At 50.2% G+C, this 18,041-nt stretch overlaps 4 protein-coding genes across 4 annotated transcripts; 2 read left to right on the forward strand and 2 right to left on the reverse strand.

The window, feature by feature from the left end:
- Window positions 1-860: 860 nt before the first annotated feature.
- Window positions 861-5,980, forward strand: VTN00DRAFT_2461 (uncharacterized protein; the record flags this gene model as incomplete). Its single annotated transcript, XM_069428682.1, has 3 exons — window positions 861-1,694; window positions 1,758-2,247; window positions 2,346-5,980. 3 exons carry the CDS (start codon window positions 861-863, stop codon window positions 5,978-5,980), a joined length of 4,959 nt encoding a protein of 1,652 aa, XP_069283513.1.
- Window positions 5,981-7,035: 1,055 nt separating this feature from the next.
- VTN00DRAFT_2462 (uncharacterized protein) lies at window positions 7,036-10,288 on the reverse strand (the record flags this gene model as incomplete). Its single annotated transcript, XM_069428683.1, has 7 exons — window positions 7,036-7,356; window positions 7,413-7,502; window positions 7,570-7,620; window positions 7,680-7,792; window positions 7,851-9,578; window positions 9,628-9,810; window positions 9,922-10,288. 7 exons carry the CDS (start codon window positions 10,286-10,288, stop codon window positions 7,036-7,038), a joined length of 2,853 nt encoding a protein of 950 aa, XP_069283514.1.
- Window positions 10,289-11,679: 1,391 nt separating this feature from the next.
- VTN00DRAFT_2463 (uncharacterized protein) lies at window positions 11,680-13,947 on the forward strand (the record flags this gene model as incomplete). The annotated part of the gene is made up of 1 exon (XM_069428684.1): window positions 11,680-13,947. One exon carries the CDS (start codon window positions 11,680-11,682, stop codon window positions 13,945-13,947), a length of 2,268 nt encoding a protein of 755 aa, XP_069283515.1.
- A 1,014-nt stretch (window positions 13,948-14,961) lies between these two features.
- Window positions 14,962-17,769, reverse strand: VTN00DRAFT_2464 (uncharacterized protein; the record flags this gene model as incomplete). The annotated part of the gene is made up of 4 exons (XM_069428685.1): window positions 14,962-15,044; window positions 15,108-15,241; window positions 15,312-16,432; window positions 16,492-17,769. The coding sequence occupies 4 exons, from the start codon at window positions 17,767-17,769 to the stop codon at window positions 14,962-14,964; spliced, it is 2,616 nt and encodes an 871-aa protein (XP_069283516.1).
- Between the last annotated feature and the right edge of the window lie 272 nt (window positions 17,770-18,041).

The raw sequence follows: 18,041 nt of genomic DNA on the forward strand, positions 1-18,041 counted from the left end.
TTGTGGAGGTACTGGGTACATGAAGGACAGGTCGCCAGTATGCCGGTGTTGGGAACATCCTGAGTGAGGGACCCTCTCTGGATCATGTGCAGTACACGTGAGCTTAGCGCCGTCCTTCTGTTGTCATGTGATTTCAGTCTGGAGTCCTGGGCCCTGAGTGGTCGGCCAAAGTGAAGCGGCTCCCCTCCCCGGAGGGGAAAGCGGCCCACCCCGACGCGAATCCATCCATCTCCATCTTCGCGCTCATCCATTTCAGCATATCTCATCATCTCCCTTTGCATTTCCTTGCCTTCTCCGGAACCTTTTGTCCCTCTCGTACATTATCTCTACCTCAAACAATACCTAGTATTTCCGGGGACTGTCTGTTTCTCCCCTCTCAACTCTCCCTGCCCTGTTTTGTGTGTATATATACATCTTGTCAAACCAATTACACCTTGCTGCATCGAGCATATCGCTCCAGACCCCACTCCTACGGTACGGACCTCTTCGTACTGTTACAAGCTCGCAGTTCCCTGGTTCCCTTGGTACTTTTTTGCTCCTATCATCTTTTTCTTTTTGTCCAAAACTGTATCGTCTGGCCGCCAGCTGCTTGGAACCTGCATACTTGGAGTGACCGCTCCCGAGTCCAAAGTCTCAAGTGCTACTTCGCTGCTGCCAGACGGCCGTCACCCCCGGCCTTCTGGTATTGCCTGCCGTGCTCTCCACACTAGACGCTTTTGCCATTGCTTCTGTTCTTTCAAACTTCCAATACCCATGCAGTGCGGACCCGGGGCGTCGGAGTCCGGTCCTTAGGGTTTCTTTAACTTTCATTTGGCTGCTTCCTTCACCTGCTTGTGCACAGGCAGGTACTGCAGGCAGTTATGCCTGATACACTCAGTCCATCTGGGAGCAGTGGGTCGTCTTCCTTCGACCCTTACATGGCTGCTAAACCTGAGGGCCCGCCTGATGGCTCCGTTGATTCCAAGGACCTCTCCTTTCCACAGAGTCAAGATGGACCGGACAGCCGTCCGGCTTGTTCGAATATGGATTCCGACAACCGGCAATTTCCATCCCAGCGGCCAGAGGACCCGGATGCTCCATGGTTGCATCCGCATCGTAAGCGCAAGCGTTCCCTGATGGCCAGTGATGTGATCAGTCCGGTCGTGAAGAACCAGATAGATATTGACCATATTGAGAACGGGAAACCTCCCCCCGTGGACTTTCCTGCTAAACGTGCAAAGTTGGATGGCTTCCACTCAGCTGCGGACACTGTTCATTCTATTTCTGTCGACAGATCCAAATTACCGAAGGAGGTGTGGCATCACATTTTCACATTTCTTCCGCCAGTTACCCTTGGAACCCTATTACGTGTCAATAAGGCTTTCAATTTCTACCTTACACCCAGTGAGACGAAGTCTCTCGATAGTCCAGGGACTAGTGGTTTATTGAAGTCTCAGTGCCCGAATTCAATCTGGTCTGCTTCTCGCAAACTCTTCCACCCAGGTATGCCGCGACCGCTGGAGAACATGACGGAACTTGATATGTGGAAACTGGTCCGTGGAGGCAATTGCCAGTTTTGCGGGAAGGCTGGTAACCTCTCGCTGTTCTCTGAGTCATCCCCATGGGAAGCCGGTCCTGGTCAGAATGGCGTCCGCATCGTATGGCCCTTTGGAATACGATCCTGTGGAGAATGCCTTACTGAAAGAACCGAAAAGGTTCGTGTGTTTATAGGAAATCTGATAGTCACTACCATGAAGACTGACTGTGCTACCCGTTAGGAAATGGACCTGATGCTTTCATCTCTGCCAACCTTTCTAGTCCCAGCTCTTTCCTTTGCGCTGGTCACCCCCACAATGCATGTTATTCCCTCTGTTACTCTCCGCTCACATCAACCCCCACCGGGACTTGTCATGACAAAACATTACTACAAACCTCAGATTGACGACTTGAAGTGTAAGTTTGAAGAAGTAAAAGCCCTCGGAACAGCCACGGTCGAGGAATGGATTAAAGGTCTGGAGAGCAAGGGAAAGGAAAAGTTAGCTGACTTTTCCCGCTGGGAACTATGGGAGAGTAATGGCGGTCTGAGAGCTGTCAGAGCGGCTAGACCTCACGACCAGGAAAGATATCCTCACCGGATCTCTCCAATGAAGTCAGGGAACAAGGCTCTATCTTCCATGGAAACTGGTTCTGGAAATACTACTCCATTGACCAACGGAAAGCTGGTTGGTGAAACCAGCAGTCCTTTCCCGTCTGCAACCAACACGTACGGTATGTCTTTGCGATCCTGCTTTGCGAATTGACCTTGCTATGGCTGATTGTGCTTGCGCTTCTTCCCCTGATCGTATTGCTGAAACATCTCCCTGCAGGTTCTAGGCTTCCTCCTCGACCCCTCAGTCCGTATGCACAACAGCCATTCTCATCCACTGCTGTCAATCTGCAACAGCAGCCACCGCGCTCAGAGCGGAGCCTCCGTGATGTCAATGAAGCGAAGGCTCTCCGCAGAGCTGAGATTGAACGTCGGTGCTCTGAACTGGATCCGCCGCTGACTGCGGCCGTCTTGAGTCACATGGATTCATTCTCGGCTGCGATACAGATCCCACACCCTTTCACTGACAGGGACTGGGAGATCCTGAAACCTAGGTTGCTTGCACAACGAGACATTGCTGAACAAAGAGAGCAAGAGCGAGTGAAGCGGTCAGAGCTACTTCAGGCCAAATCAGAGGAACGGCGGCAACAAGAGGCTCAGTTGAAGGAAGCCAAAGAGATGCTAGACCGGGAATGGGAGGAGGTCCAGAGGCCGATCCGAGACCGGATGGCGCTGTATGCTGACGAGATTATCAACGAGGGTTGGCGCGGCGGAAGCGCAGTCAACAAGGAAAAGAGTCCGAAATTCGCCGCCGATGTGTTGATGTACGTTCGGAACAAGTTCTATGCTCACATTGAGGAAGAGGATGCCCTTGCCCGTGCGTCAGGTAAACCGATCCCGGTTGATCCGCCTAACGCTCCACCAACGCGAAAGCTCATCCTGGAGAATATGAAATGGGTCTTCGACACCAAAATCAAACCATTAACAGAACAATTCCAGAAGGAGTTGTTCCTTTGTAACGGGTGTGAAAACAATTCCAAGTTCTATGGGTTCGAAGGTGTTGTGCAGCATTACGCTGCCAAACACACAAATGTCCTCAGTTTAGGGAGCGTCGTCGTCCATTGGCGAGCAGAATGGCCGGAAAAGCCTCCTTTTCATCCTAATCCAAATGCTGCCAAGGCTCTTTTTCATGCGATACCGCATGGTGGGATGGGGCAAGGTTCTGGATATGCAGGACACCATGGTGGTCCAGGGATGTATCTTCCCGGGCCAGATCAAGGCCATCATATGCCTCCGGACATGCCCCCAGTTTATCCCCATCAGTCCCCGGGTCCGTATGGCCGTCCTCCATATAGTGCTCCGTACCCGTATGCACAGGGACCATATCGCCCACCTTCGCCAAATATGGGTCATTACTATTCTAGTCCACAGGCGGGATATGGCTATCCACCTCCCCAACCGACATTTCCCCAGGGACCTCCTTTTGAACAACACGTACCTCCGGCACCAATGTATGGATCGCCGTATCTCGGTCACGCATATCCAGCTTCCTATCAACCACACGACTCGCGTGGCCCTCCGTATCCACCCCCCGGGTATGGACCGCCACCGCCGTACGTTCCGTCTTATCAGAATGGTGCCCGACCACCTAGACGCGGCGGACAGTCGCATCCATACAATTCAACAAATCAGTCGTTCGGACTCTACCAAAACCAACTCGACGAAGTGGCTAGAACTGCCCGCGAGGTATGGAATGGTACGTCTGGGGTCAAGGACCTGCCGAATAGTGTCCGGGCGTATGTGCTGATCTACCACGTCGTCTGCACATTCAGAGAGCAGTTCTGTAACGAACCGACCATTGCTCTCTTTGCTGACGGTTTGAACAATCACCCGCAAATGAAACCGCTTCGCAATCTAAGCGGTTTAACATGCAGAGCTTGTATCGACAATGATTATGGGCGTCTTGCGGGCCATTTCCCCTCGCGTAATGATCGGAAACTCTACACGCTTCCAGCATTGGTCAGTCATTTTCAGTCCGTACACATTGAACGTACCAAGTCAAGTGTGGCCTCACAAACAGGGATCGAACCTCCGAGGTTCGACTGGAAGGTTAATATGGTGGACCTTCCGGAGCCCTCCGTGGTCGCCTCTCTGCTTCATGCTCCGGGCATGGATGAGGCTAAGCTGAAACTCGTTGCCGATGCTTTCCCTGGGGTCTTCCCATCTCCTCTTCCTGTCTTGGGTCCTGCAACGCACTTAGGGCGCCGAACTCCACTCCCGCACCATAAACCGCGTTTGGAGTCTCGCGATGCCAAAAGGCACGGTCGCGGTCCTCGAATCTCCAATCGCAATGATTCCCTAGTTGGCCTGGAAAGTAGACAAGCCGATGTCAATTCAGGCGTCTCAAGTCCTAACCAACGCGTTGTGGAAGTTGCAGTTGACGACTTTCCAAGGTTCACCGGCTCCCCTGGGGTCGATACTACAAAGCAACCACTGGAAACCCCTCGAAATGACGAGTATGACCCTCATCGGCCAGCCTTTGTTGAACCTGTTCGTGATCATTATGGTCGCGTTGAAAATCGACGTCCTCGTCCTCAATCCGAGCGGGAGGGAATCCCGCAGGAGTCTTCTCAGGAGCCAGGCGTGGTTCGTTCCTATGATTATTCCTCTTCGCACGCCCGACCTGTTAGTATTCACCCATTCGTAGAAGAATCGGATGATGCCCATGCGCGCGAACCTCCATTGGGCTCTGATCGCCATCAGTATGGTATGTCGGGTCCATCAGATTATCCGAGTCGTCCGTTCCATCGAGAGCGTTCCATAAGACCTGAGTACCTAGACGTCAATCCAGGGAAACAACAGATTTCCGATTACAAGTCGGGATCCGGCAAGCCTCGATCTCCTCAAAGGAAGGCGTCCGAAGACGGAGAGGTTTGTGAAGAACCAAGCCAGTCGAAGGGTGAACAGCCTGAGAAAGGTCCTCCGGCGGATGAAATAAGCGCCGCAGAGCGTTTCTTGAGCAGCTTTGTTCCTGGCCAAGACGCAGACGTGTATCAACCAAATGGCCATGAGCAGGTTCCACGGGTCGATGAGCCTCCAGGAGGCCAATGGGTCGAACACACAGATTCTGAAGACCGGCGTTGGCGCCATGACGAGGTATCTGGTGGAACTGCAGAGAACAGTTTGCGGGGTACACCAGCCCGTAGCACTGCGCACAATGGTTGGACTAGACGAAACAAGAGTCCGAGCTCCAGTAACTATCGTGATTATGAATCGAGGCAAGACATCCGTGGTAACGCAGGCGTACCATCTTCGAGAAATCAAGACGAAAGGTCACCAGAACCAGGTGACCCTCGGCAGGGGAGGAAAACGACTGGCTATCAAGAGTCTAGGCGGCCTCACAGCCGGTTTGATCGGTATGAAGCGCAGCGCCAGGGCTCGCTCCGACCGAGGTCGCGGTCACCTTCAGTCCGCGAGAGTATTCCAGTTGATTCCTCTTATTATGGAGAGCACAGTCCGCAAATTCGGGCCCGTCGGCGTCCGGTTTACTCCGGCCAGGCGCCTGAGGTTTATCGTGACCGTGGTCGTTTCGATGACACGGTCACATACGCCAGGGTCCCTCAACAAGGGCAATACCAGTACATCGACGATCCGAGGTATATGGATACCCAGTATGATAGCTCTATCGAGTATATTCCAGTAAGGGTTAGCGGTCGGGAACCTCAAGAAACCGGAGCATATTATGTTGAGCGGACAACACCGCGAGAGATTCCCAGAGAATACGTTGATTATGACGTGGAATACCCGCGGCAGCAAGTATATGAGCGCTCGGGTCCGTTGTACCGCGCGAGTGGTCATTCACAAAACAGACAAGATCCTTCTGATGTGATCCGGCGTCCTGCTCGATTTCGATGACCTAAAAGGTGTGTTCATTGAAGTCCCTTTCAATCTCAAAGGGTCCAGACAGATTGGTCCAGGCAATGGCATTTGATGGGAAATGTCATTAACAGGGTTCGTGGTCCGAGCCACACACTTTTATCGAACATATCAGTATTCCTTTTTTTAATTGTTCTGATGTGTTGCAGAACTCAATTTCTGTTGAAAAGCTCTCCTGCCGCAATTTTATTTATCTATTGTCGCATTGGGTTCCTTTTTATTCCATCCGGAGGCCAGAGATTTACGCATGTGTACTAGTTCCTCTTCTATCTTCGGTGATATTGGTGGAGTGTAACTCCACCGGCCATTTCTTGTCCCTGGAAACAACTTCTTACCTCTCTACTGTCGGCGGTTTAGTAATGCTTGCGAGCAGAAGGAGAAGCGCCTTGCTCTTTGAATTATGAATTTTTTTCTTTCTTTTCGTTTTCTTTCTTCTTGGCTCTTGGAAATCATGGGATTTCTGTCTTCTATTCATTTCACTTGCTCATGGGCCAAAAGGCTCATATTATAAAGGCACGGCGCTCAAGGATCAGTCGAAAGTGGTGGCTTGTACGCATTGGCTGGGTATTAATATCTGCTCTCGGTTCTGCCGTGAATCTGAGGGCATCTTAAGGGTGTTAACATTGGGTGTTTGACAGAAAAATAATGGATCCTTGAACATTGCAGGGGTGAACTACAGACGTCACACCTTGTAGGTATTCAAGGGCCGCGGACCCAACAGATCACACTCGTTGCTCGACTCTTACTCGCAAATCCAGAGTACTCCCCAACAAAAGCTTAGAATGAAAAGCTGCAGCAGTTCTAGCAATAATAGTATATTATGTCTCTAGCTGATATGATAGCCTCCAAAATGGAAGCCAAGTTCTTACAGAAAATAAGTACGTCCTAAAGCAGTCTTCAGACAACAAACTAGACCCCTTGATTTACCACTTAACACTCCCATTACCAATTTCACCATCATTTCCAACCTCCAATTCCTTGTTGACAGAGTTATCCATGCCAGGACTCATCGTAGGCCAATTATGTTTCCACATTCACCATTCGGCTGATTCAGTTGACGATACCTGCTTCTCTGAGTCACTGCATTCCCAGTCAGAATACTGGTTAGTAGAGCGGACGGTATCAATGCTGTGATTGTGCCCGTTGCCACTTGATTGATCGCCAGTTCTAGTATGATGACTAGTCTGTCCAGTCTTACTTGTCCAGTCATCGACCTGGAAGTTCATATTCTGATCTTGATTTGCCGATGCAGTCTGAATAACGGGAGAGTGTTTCTCACGCTCAGCTGGCTGTTGGCCTTTCTGCGTCTTGTGTTGGAGGCCCTCGTGTGCTGCGGCATTAAAGTGTGACGGCTCCTGACTCGTCAGTGCCCCAGTTAACAAAGTATGTGGACCACTCTGGTGTGGAGAACCTGCAGCCTCCAAAGAATTGTGTACAGTTGCTGGATTCTGAGCAGCCGCTCCCCAACGGGTTTTTGCGCTTTCTTCGTGACGATTTTCGACTTTCAAGAAGTTTAGTGACTCGCTTGTTCCCTCATTTGATGTCTGATATCCCCCAAGAAACCCTACATTATTATCTTGATGACTCGGAAAACAGGTGTTATGCTCATTTAGAAATCTCTGCTAGAAGGTTAGTATTGCTAAGGGCCCCTCGGAGACTAATAACAAGTGTTTATTACCTCAGCACGCAACAGTCGCGTGATGATTTCACTCTTTGGTACGCTTTCTAGCCGTCTTATCTCCTCGTCAATATCACGCTGAATTGTTATGCCAAAATTTCTTTCAATCGCCTCTGCGGAGAACTTGTCAGATATTGCTCTGAATAGCGTATCATAGACAACCAAAATTACCTTTGAGACGGTACTTGAAGACAAATTTTGCGTATGGCTCGTCCAGAGTGTCGATATACGTTGGCCGTCTGGTTCTATGGATGTACTCTGCTGAACATCCTAATTGAACCTGATGCGATAGCGAACGGGACTCAGCGATATATGAAGGAACAGTGTACAAGGATGGCTCGCCGCTGGCAGTTCGTTCTGTCATTGGAGATACAAATATCTGTACCGGATCTGGAGTAAAATTCTTGAACTGGAATTGCTGACATTGCACCTGCTGACCCTTTTGCTCAGTTTCGAAATTCATCCTTGTCTCCCGTGGCTCTGTTTGCCAATCAGGCTGGCTTTGTGGTATATTTTCCTGGGTCTGCTCGTAAGAATTGGATGGCCAGGGGATTTCCTCATTCGTGTTAGCAGACTGTTTAGTGTTCCATGTATCATTCCCACCAATGGTCTCCTCAGATATCTCTTTTGGAGACTGAGCCGTCCAGGTGTTGGTCTGGTCGGAGTCTTGTTTTTCAGTTCCATCTCTGTTACCGTTGTTGTCCTTATTCAGGTCGTCAGTGAACTGCGCCGAATTATTGAACCAATCATCTGTTTTGGCCTGATCATTCTGTGTATCACCCTGTCCCCAATTGCTGTCATTTTCGAATCGGTTGTTTGTCTGAAGGTCACTCGTACTCCAAGTATCATCAGCTTTCCACGGACTATCATTCTGATTATGATCTTCCTCCCAGTCTGTATGTTTGGCCCTGTCTTCCTGGGGATTACCTGAAGTCCACTCGGCTTCCACCTCGGATCCGGTATTGTCGCGACTATTGTTGGGCTCCCAGCCGCTACCTGCTTTGGAATCACAGGTTCCACGCTCGAAACTATTATGGCCTCGACCATCACTCTCTTCAACCTGTGAGGCTCCTTGGTGGTTATCAGTACCCCAGCCATCAAGCGTTTGTTTGCTCTTATGGTTCTTATTCCCCATTGGCTTGGGACCCATTTTCCTGTTCTCGGCTTCCTTCATCCCAACCACATTCCGGTTACTTCGTTGTCCATCTTCTCTGTCCGGGCTTTCCTGACGATGCCAGCCGCCACCATTCTGAACTCTCTGGCCATTAGAAATTATGTAGCAACCATCATTCGAGTTGCCGTTCTCTGTGACCCGATCCCGGTGCCGTGCATTGTTTGTATCACTAGTGGGCTGCGAATGGAATGAGGGGACAGTGTTGATATTCACCACTATTGAGGGAGCAGCAGAAGAATATCTACCCTGTGACTGAAGTCTGCGAGAGTCCGCTGCCGGTTCGCGGCCACTACCGAACGGCACTTGAAAGTTTTGACTGTTCCAAATATCCCCGCTCGGACCCTGCATTAAATTCGCGGACAGAGAAGAGGCCCGGCGACCCCGTCTGAATTCGTTCTGATAATCTTGTGCGAGGTCCTCGTCTATTTTTGGATGCCTCGTTGGGATTCTTCGGTCCGGATTACCCTTTGATTGCTTCCAACTGCCCCCGAGTGATGCCCGATTTCTGTATCTGTACTTGTGTTTCGGCTCGTAGTGACCTGGCGATGGCCCATCAGTGTTGCTAACACGCGCGTAGGAAGTAAGCCGTCCATTCAATATCGAAGGGCTGTTTGGTTTATCGCTCGGCCCATCATAAAGTACTTTGGTCTGAAGCATCGATTCTCCTTTATCTCCTACTTTCTGTAGTCGCGGCCCTCCAAAGATTGGTCGTACAATGCCTTCCCCTTTTTTCTGTTATTAGCGCAATTCCGAAAGTCGAACTGGTCCACTTACGTTCATCACCGGGCATGGGAGACGTTGCAGACTCTGGAGACCTTGAACCATCCGAAATAGTATCGGAAAGACTGTCCCCTTTTCCAAGACTGGCGGGAAAGCATCGTAAAACTAAGACGTGGATGGTTCCAAGGTCATCGAAATGACTCTGTAGTCCAGGATTATCTGCCGTGGGAGAATGAACTAAAGATTAAGAGTAAGTAGAGAGGTCAAAACATATCATGACGCGCGGCTCATAGCAGGTCTAGGCGCGTGCATGCTTATACATGCCGGGTGGGAGGGCAAGAAACTTACCAATATTTAACGGCTCAAACCTCCATGGTCTCCCTATCCATTCACCGTTTGGAAGACGTTCCTCCTTTTGGCGGACTCTGAATTCAACAGTCGCGGTTTCTTGAGCAATGTCGCCGGGCGTTTCGGAAATTTTCAGATTAGATCTATTGCGATTGCATTGATAAACACCGTCGATGTAGACAAACATTGCGAGTCCCGAGGAAATGAAGCCTTTCGATTTCAAGCTGATGGCAAATGGCGTCGGGCCGGGAGGGATAGCGATATGGCTCTCCACAACACCATCTCCATATGAGACGCCATACTCTCGGAAAGGAGTCTTCGAGATGGGCCATTCCACATGGCAGGTCAGCTGCTTGAGAGTCGGCATTTCCAAGTGAGTGCAACACTGTCGATCTTGCTGCGTGGATCAGCGATGGTTGGTCTGTCGAAGCAATCTCAAAATGTTAAGCTGTCTTGTTGGCTTTGTGAGTAACAACAAGCTAAGCAAAAGGACGAGCTGGGATTCCCGGGTAAGACCATTCCAGAGTGAATAGCACCAGCATAATGCACCATTCCCAGCCAGACGGGTCACGTTATTTCTTTGCACACGACAATTGATTATGACACTTGTGGACCAGGAATAGGAAAAGGAGACTTGGTCTGTTTATTGCTTCTACATTCTAATGAGAACTCACAGTAGACACAAATAGTCTACTGCTCAAATACTAGATGGACCGCCAGACAAGGTGCTCTGCAACGCCGCCACCATAAAACACTTCTCATGCCAACCCGTAAAAAGCAGCAAATGAAAACATTCCGACCAGCGGATATCCAGGATATCCTTATTCCAAGGGAAGTAAGCGACGGCCAACAGCAAGGCCTCCAAGCCAATTAAGGGGTTAAAAAAGGATTTCCGTGAATGCAGAACAACAATGGCGAAGTTGTTCTAAAACTGCCGTATATCAAATTGGACATGTCTGTTTCGTTGAGAGAGGTCGGGGCCGGGTTCGGAAGGCAAGGCGGAGATCTGTCGAAACCGATCGGCGGATCTCCCGGTGCGGGGCCGTTTCTCTTCCGAGGGCGATCCCCCTATTACACAGTACGGATGTCTGGGTCCCTAACCTCATGCACCATGTATATGATAGTTATGGCTATTATCCTTAACAATAATTTCTATCTTATTCACTGCACGTCTCGGGATATGGACTGCGGAGTACAGCAGCACTGTATGTAGAGTATATCGGCGGGGCGCTGGCCGCAAGCAGCGCTGACGGCGTCTTCTCTAGTCCGGGTCCGTCTGCGAAGCTTCCAGAGACCCACGCGGTCCAGAATCCTGTAGAGCTCCAGGAGATAATCGATCTCCTTTTCCTCTCCCCTCTCGTTATCGACCTCCAGAACCGCCTCTCTATTCTTTACCTACTATATCCCCAGCTCTCTGTCCTCCTCAATCCCCCATGTCTTTCCTCTCCCCGCATTCTGCCCTCCCCGCAGAGTAGCCACTCGTTCCAACTTGATCCTCACGCTCTCCAGACCGACAACGGAAGAGACCCTTTGCCTACCTCTACGTCCAAGGTCGACGGTCTTCACTGCGACCGGACCAGATTAATATTCGTCCTAAGCATCTCGTCCAATGCTTCGTGACGGCAGCTCTCGGCAGCCCCTTCAGCACAGCTCGACTGGGACCGTGTTCTTCCGAACAATGTCCTCCGTGTTTCCCGCATCCCCTCGCTGAATAAAGGATGGTTGATTAGGCTGTCTCGGTAGAATTCGGCCACGACAATGGGCAACCAATCCCCTCCCCCTCCCTCTCGGAGATTCCTCCCTCAGCCCGTTGAAACATCATCCAGGTCTTTCCGGCATCTTTCACCGGAGAATCCGAAGTCCTCAACGCGGATATCTTCAGGCGAGCGTAGTCCAGTGGATGATGGCCCTCCAAGGATGCCCAGAGAACAATCAAGTCACGGAGATAGCGAGAACACCACGATGACATTCTCGTGTCCTCCGCCCGGAGCTGCGCTACAGCAAACTCAGACCATATCCACGAGCAGGAAGCGGTTCTTGCCACAGCCTACGGAGACGTTCACGCGTAGCCCAAAGGATCGCTGGACACGCCCCGGCTCTGCAGACGACCATGAATCCTCGAGGAGCGCGTACTTTCTACAGCCTGCGCAGACAGCCAGCAACGCCTCTGCCAACTCGGCCTCCCAAAGTGCACGTCGATCGTTGCCGCAGCCCGTCGAAACGGTTTCCAGGTCTTCAAAGCGCGTTGCAGACCGGCTTCCCGGAAAGTCTCCTGAGACACACCTTGCGGGCCCATCCAAAGGCCCGGCCCATGAAACAAGCGGCAATAAGCCTTCTGTGAGGAGATTTGTTCCTGAGCCCATAGAGTCTGTGAAACTGAGCAACCGGAAAGACGCTTCTAGCTCTGATGGCGCCAAAAAGGGCGGTCCTTCGTCGCTCCCTTTGCGGACGGCTCCGAGGAAATTCGCTCCTCAGCTTATAGAAACTGCCAAACGTTCCTTCCGGAGGGGAGAAGCCGCCTCCACTCTCACTGCGAGCACTGACGCTGAGCACCCGTCAGGTCATAGACGTTTGCCAAGGCCTTCAATTAGCTCGGCAGCGAAGAGCGATGAGGTTGTCCCTCCACCGCAAGAATCCCGCTTTTCATATGCGAGTCTTGTGCGCCGTCAGGGAAGCAGAAGACACTCCTTCCGTGTTCCAGACCTTCCTGCCATCCCTTCTCAGAGCAGTGAAGGCTCGGATGGCTCCAACGTACCATCGCTGTCCACCTCTCCCTCTACCTCGTCTGATGAGAGTGCTAGACGTTCGAATATCAGAGACCAGTGTCGAGAGAGCTGCGATGAACGATTTTCGGGGTATCTTCTCTCTTTGGCAGCCCGCTCGGCTGAAAAGCAACTCAGGAACCAGGCATTGGCGGCTTTCCCTAACGAACAAGTTTACCAGCCTGTATCTCATTTTGCTATTGATAGGGAAGAGGAAGATCCAGAAGACGAAGATGGGGTCGAGATTGTTCTGCGGGACATTAAAGACGACATAACCACCTTTCGACGCGAGTCTATTGCCGATCTTCCGTGGGAGCTCGAGCAGATGCGTCGCTATAAGGAAATGGCAGAGACGAGGAATCGAGAAAAGGGAGGAAATCTCTCAGAATCGCGGTTCTCCGCCGCAGCTATAGCAGCACGCCGAGCTCTCAACAGTGCAGAGCCTGCTGTATCCTCCAATATCATCGACGGATGGCAAAAGGGTATTGGTTTGACACAGATGACGCATGCTATAAGCCCGCCAATGCTCGGGGGAGACCTTGTCTTTCCCCAAAGTCTGTCCCCTCAGTCTACACGGTGCGACATTGATCATGCTCCAGTCCCTCGCGAGGAGACTAGTAGCAAAGGGTGTGATAATTGTGGAGGTTTATGGTGCGTCAATCCTCATGTAGATGACGACTGCGCGGGAGGCCTTTGGATGGGGACTTGCCGGAAGGTCAATGACGCTGGCCGACCTTCAACAAAAGCCTCAAGACCTGGAATCATGACACCAACTACTGCCGACCCTGACGATCAGTCTCATCTGAGCTTAAATAGTGATGCTGCGAGTAATCAGACCAGTCCATTGCCTACTACTCCTCAAGAGGCCGATCCTCTTCTCGAGGATGTGGACAGGAAGCTGAGTTTGGAGGAGGAGATTGAACGGGAGTTTCATGATGGCTTTGTCACTCAGATCTACAATTATCTTTCCCTCGGATATCCCTGCCTGGCGCGTTATTATGACGATGAACTCAGCAGGATCTCCGGCATTCCTGTCGAGGAACTCAGACGAGACGATTCTCAAACAGATGCGAAGGGGTATGTCGGGGCTCCTGAAGGTGCCGGGGTAGGAGAGGAAGGTGTTACTGGCGGGAAATGCATGCGCTGGACGGCGTTACGTTTGTATATACGTGAGTGGGCAAGACAGCAGCCGAGGATGAGTGGGAGTGATGGCAACCTTAAGACTTGGGGTGTTCGTGAGCGAAGAGGAAGCTGGGCTATTTAATTATTTTATCCTTGGCTGGCCGTTGCTGGGCGCTCTATATAATTTCCTATGTTTAACCAACGCTGCACTCTCAATGACCGCATTGGTTTATAATTCCTTGGTGTTTGTGGAATGGGTTTTTATCAATCACATTGAACGGGAGGACATGTCTGTTACTTGTCTCTTCACTAAAAATCCCTTCCATAATTTTCTTTGCTGGGGCTGCACCTGATGTTTCTGCTCCATCCTGAATCGTGTATATTGAACAACAGTATATAAGTCATTCTGTCATAATGAGTTTCTGATTGATACTTCCAGTTATTTGCAGGTGTGTATGTATGGCTCTTCTAACATTGGAGAAAACAAGAATAGTAGTGAGATTATCATAAAACAAATTTCCGCTACTTCATCTTTGTATCCCGCATTGTGATCATTGTAATTTGCATGGTTGGTTGCCTACACAATGTGAGACTAAAAGCAACTACCAACCACAGGGCCATTTTCAGGCATATTCAGCCTACCAAGCAACATTTCAGAGGCTTAATGTGAACTTGCACCTATTATTCTTGATGTCCTGGTCCCATAAGGAAACCCTTCTTCCCGACATTGAAATGGAGGATAATGACGCCTAAGATCTAGTCATCATCTCCATCTACAACATCCTTATGAACTAACGATTCTTTACTCTCTGCGCGTTCGTATACTTTTCCTTGCATATGACTGTCCCTTTCTTCTTCTGCAGTGGACCCGGATACCATGTTCTCCTTTCTGGCCCTTTCATGCATAATTCCAGGGAAGATTCTCTGCTCTGGGAGACTACCTGGCATAGTCCCGGGTGCTGTGACAGACCCATGGCCGCTCACTGATGCACCAAACTCATGGTTCATAGGTCGCAGCTGTGCGGGGCTCTGGTTAGATATGACAGGTATAGAGCAAGTTTGCTGGGGTTCCAGCTTCATGTTCTGGTTTGCAGGAACACTGCTATTTGAATTAAGACCCGCAGTCGGGTTTAGACAGTGAGATTGAGAGTAAAGGTCAGTTGAAGACACTGGCAACCGTGTGGAGTGAGTATGGAATTTCGGAGATGATGGGTTTGCGGCACAGGGTGAAACCGCTGTCTCGGATTGAGAGGAATCAGCCGCTGTCACCGTGTTAGAAACAATGGATTAGAACTGACTTACCGGAGTTGGACGTGGGATTTGCCTTTGCAGACAATGCGGGAGATCTTGCCGTATTGTACGGCATATCTGAAGCAGGCCCTCTAGACGGGGTACCTGGAGAATTCGATGATGTGCAAGTTGAATACCGTTCAATCCTAACAAATAAAGTTAATCAATACGTGGACTCCTCTCTGTCACGGCTTTGGCATAGACGTAAAGACTTACAGGGACAATTCTCCGAGGAGTGTCTCGTCTCTGAAGGCTTCGCGGATATCCGGGACATTGCTTTTGGCAACATTGTTCCCAGCTACCCCAGGCAGATGGCAGTTCGCACCGAGCCATCTTTGTTTGAGAGACAACTCAAACCCACTCTGGTCGACAGAGTGCTTGGCAAGTTCGCACATGTCAACAGCGCTGAATTTGTATATCTGTGCCGCAACAGAGTATTCTTCAATCAACGGCTCCTTAGTGAAAGCGAACTGCAAAGGGTCATCCGTTGAAAGAGACACGTTCAGCCCTTTTCTGAAGAAACTGGCGCACGGATTCTTGTCGTATGTAAGGAACAGCGCGTTGTTACTTAGCGGCGACATGGCAATCCCGATCTGGTCGAGGTAGAAGAGATACTGCAATAGAGGGACCTTGCGAAGAAGAATACCGTGGCTAATGCTGTGACAGCAGAGGAATCCAGCAGCCAGATGATCTGGGTCACCGGCTTCACCGCAATGAGGTCTCAGGACAAATGTATTGAAGCCACGTTGCTTTCGCCAGGCGTTCAGAGATGCCATGTTCGCAAACATGAAATAGATCCAGTAGCTATACGGTGGGTTTTGCTTCGTATTCCATTCCCTTGGGATAGGGTATTTCTTGTAGAGTCGACGCTCCGCCTTGCTCTCGTCGTCAACGCTATCAAAGCCAACAACGCGCTGCAGGAAGATATGAAGTTTGGGATGGCTGGAAGGATCTTTGGTCACTTCGAACAGAGGCTGAAAAACATTTGTAATAACCTCTTCGAAGTTCTCCATCATGCCGCTCGATTTGTAAACATCGTAGAGTCGGGGTACCTGAATGAGCCAACGAATATTAGGGGAAAATAACTTGTTATCTACCACCCACGCTGCCAATTTGTCCCACTCTTCAATCGATCTCCCGTAGATAGAGATACGCCATTCGGCCATCTGGTACTTGCTGGACTCCAAGTCCGAAATAACCTCCTTAGTTATTTCCGCTAGATAACGTCCTTTGATATAATTATCCGTCTTCAGGAAGATCTCACGTAGACGAGACTCCCCGACGGGATTGTATTTGAGATTGAATTTGTCAAACCGATGAAAAGAGTCTGTATGTGCCTGCAATATGATACGATGCATTAATGACCATGATATAACCTGCAATGGCGATGACTTACATGCATGTCCAGCGTATCGATACTCAAGTCGTAGGCCGTCAAGTTGATGCTTTCAAAAACCTCTTTTAGTGTCAAATGCTTGCCGTCTCGGAATAGGACAACCTCGTCTGGACATTTCTTCATCTTGCTTTTGATGAACCGTAGGAGATGCTTTTGATTCATACAGGCTGAATGGTGGACATGAGTGTCGACTTTTCGCACATTATAAAAGTCCCTGTGGGGTACTTTCTTGCTATCCGCTATTTCCTGGTATTCATTGAGCAGTACGTGAAGCTGAAACTTGCCCTCCAGATATGATAGGCGCTTGAAAGCAAAGGTTTTTATTGGCCCATCAGTGGATATTTCTGTGATTGCGTCCAGGTCCATATAGAAATCTCTTAAGGAAGGTATCTGGACGATAGGTTCGTTCATCTCAGCCGCCTCCTCTGTCTCATAGACTTGATAGACACTATTTCCATCCAGCCTGAAGACAAAGCCCGACTCGCCTGGGAGTGGCATAAGCTCAGCCATGTCAAAGTCCTCCCCGATATTTTGACCCATTTTCCTTTTCTTCCGTACACGGGATGGTGAGTTCACGGCCTTTTCGGGCTCTACAGGGTGTCCAACATTTGGAGGGTTTCGACTAGCCCATGAATATTCTTTCTCGTCATCCCAGACGGGCTCTGGAGGGGGAGGATATATTCTCCAGCCAGGTTGGTCCTTTGGATTGTCCCCTGGTCCTTGCAAAGAGAGTCGAATGTACTTGTACCGTCTTTCAAGTAGATTCTGGATTTTGCGGCAAATAACATTGAGCTCGGACGTAACAGCATCATCGCCGGGTACGGAGCTTCCAGCACCCGTGCCTATGCCGATTCCAGCGCCGGTTCCCTGGACACCTTCTGTGGTCAGAACGTAGGGCCTCTGGTCATTTGAAGGCCCAGGATGCATCGCATGACTTTTTGTCGATTGATCAGCAGCAAAAAGGTTCTCCTCACGCCTCCGCATGTGTAAAGAAGTATTCGGTGCGTTTACAGAGAAATCTTGAGGCACCTGGCTATCGGGAGCGCGGGTTTTGAGAATCGGATGATTCGCTGCCGTATCCTGAACACAGGTAGGAAGAACATTGCTCTGGTTGCTCATCCGAGATGTTATGCTAGCTGTTCTGCTTGGAATGTCGTCTCCCTGTATGTATGCGATGGGGCGACAGGGGGGCACGGGGCTCTGAGAAGACTCGCTCTCCGCGGTTCTCGATGCTAGCTGATGTCGTTGGTAGAAAAGCTTTGCTTCGGCCTGGCTCATTGATTTCTCATATGCATAATTATAAGTGGGGGTCTTTTGCTGTCTATCTCTGGGGAGGATATCTTCGGTAGAGTCCTTTGATGAGGTAGTCTCATGCCCATCGTCACTATTCTTCTCATTTATTTCACCATCTTTTTGCGGAACAGGTACAGGGCCTTCCAACCCATCTCTGGGAACAGTTGTAGACTTTGGCCCTGAGACTGCCTGGCTATGCAAATCAGTCACATTATCAGATGACAGTGCAGAGGGATTGGTGTTGGGATCAACAGGAT

The sequence above is a fragment of the Thermoascus crustaceus genome, assembly GCF_041956765.1.
Source record: "Thermoascus crustaceus strain CBS 181.67 unplaced genomic scaffold VTN00scaffold_10, whole genome shotgun sequence".
Taxonomy (NCBI): Eukaryota; Fungi; Ascomycota; class Eurotiomycetes; order Eurotiales; family Thermoascaceae; genus Thermoascus; species Thermoascus crustaceus.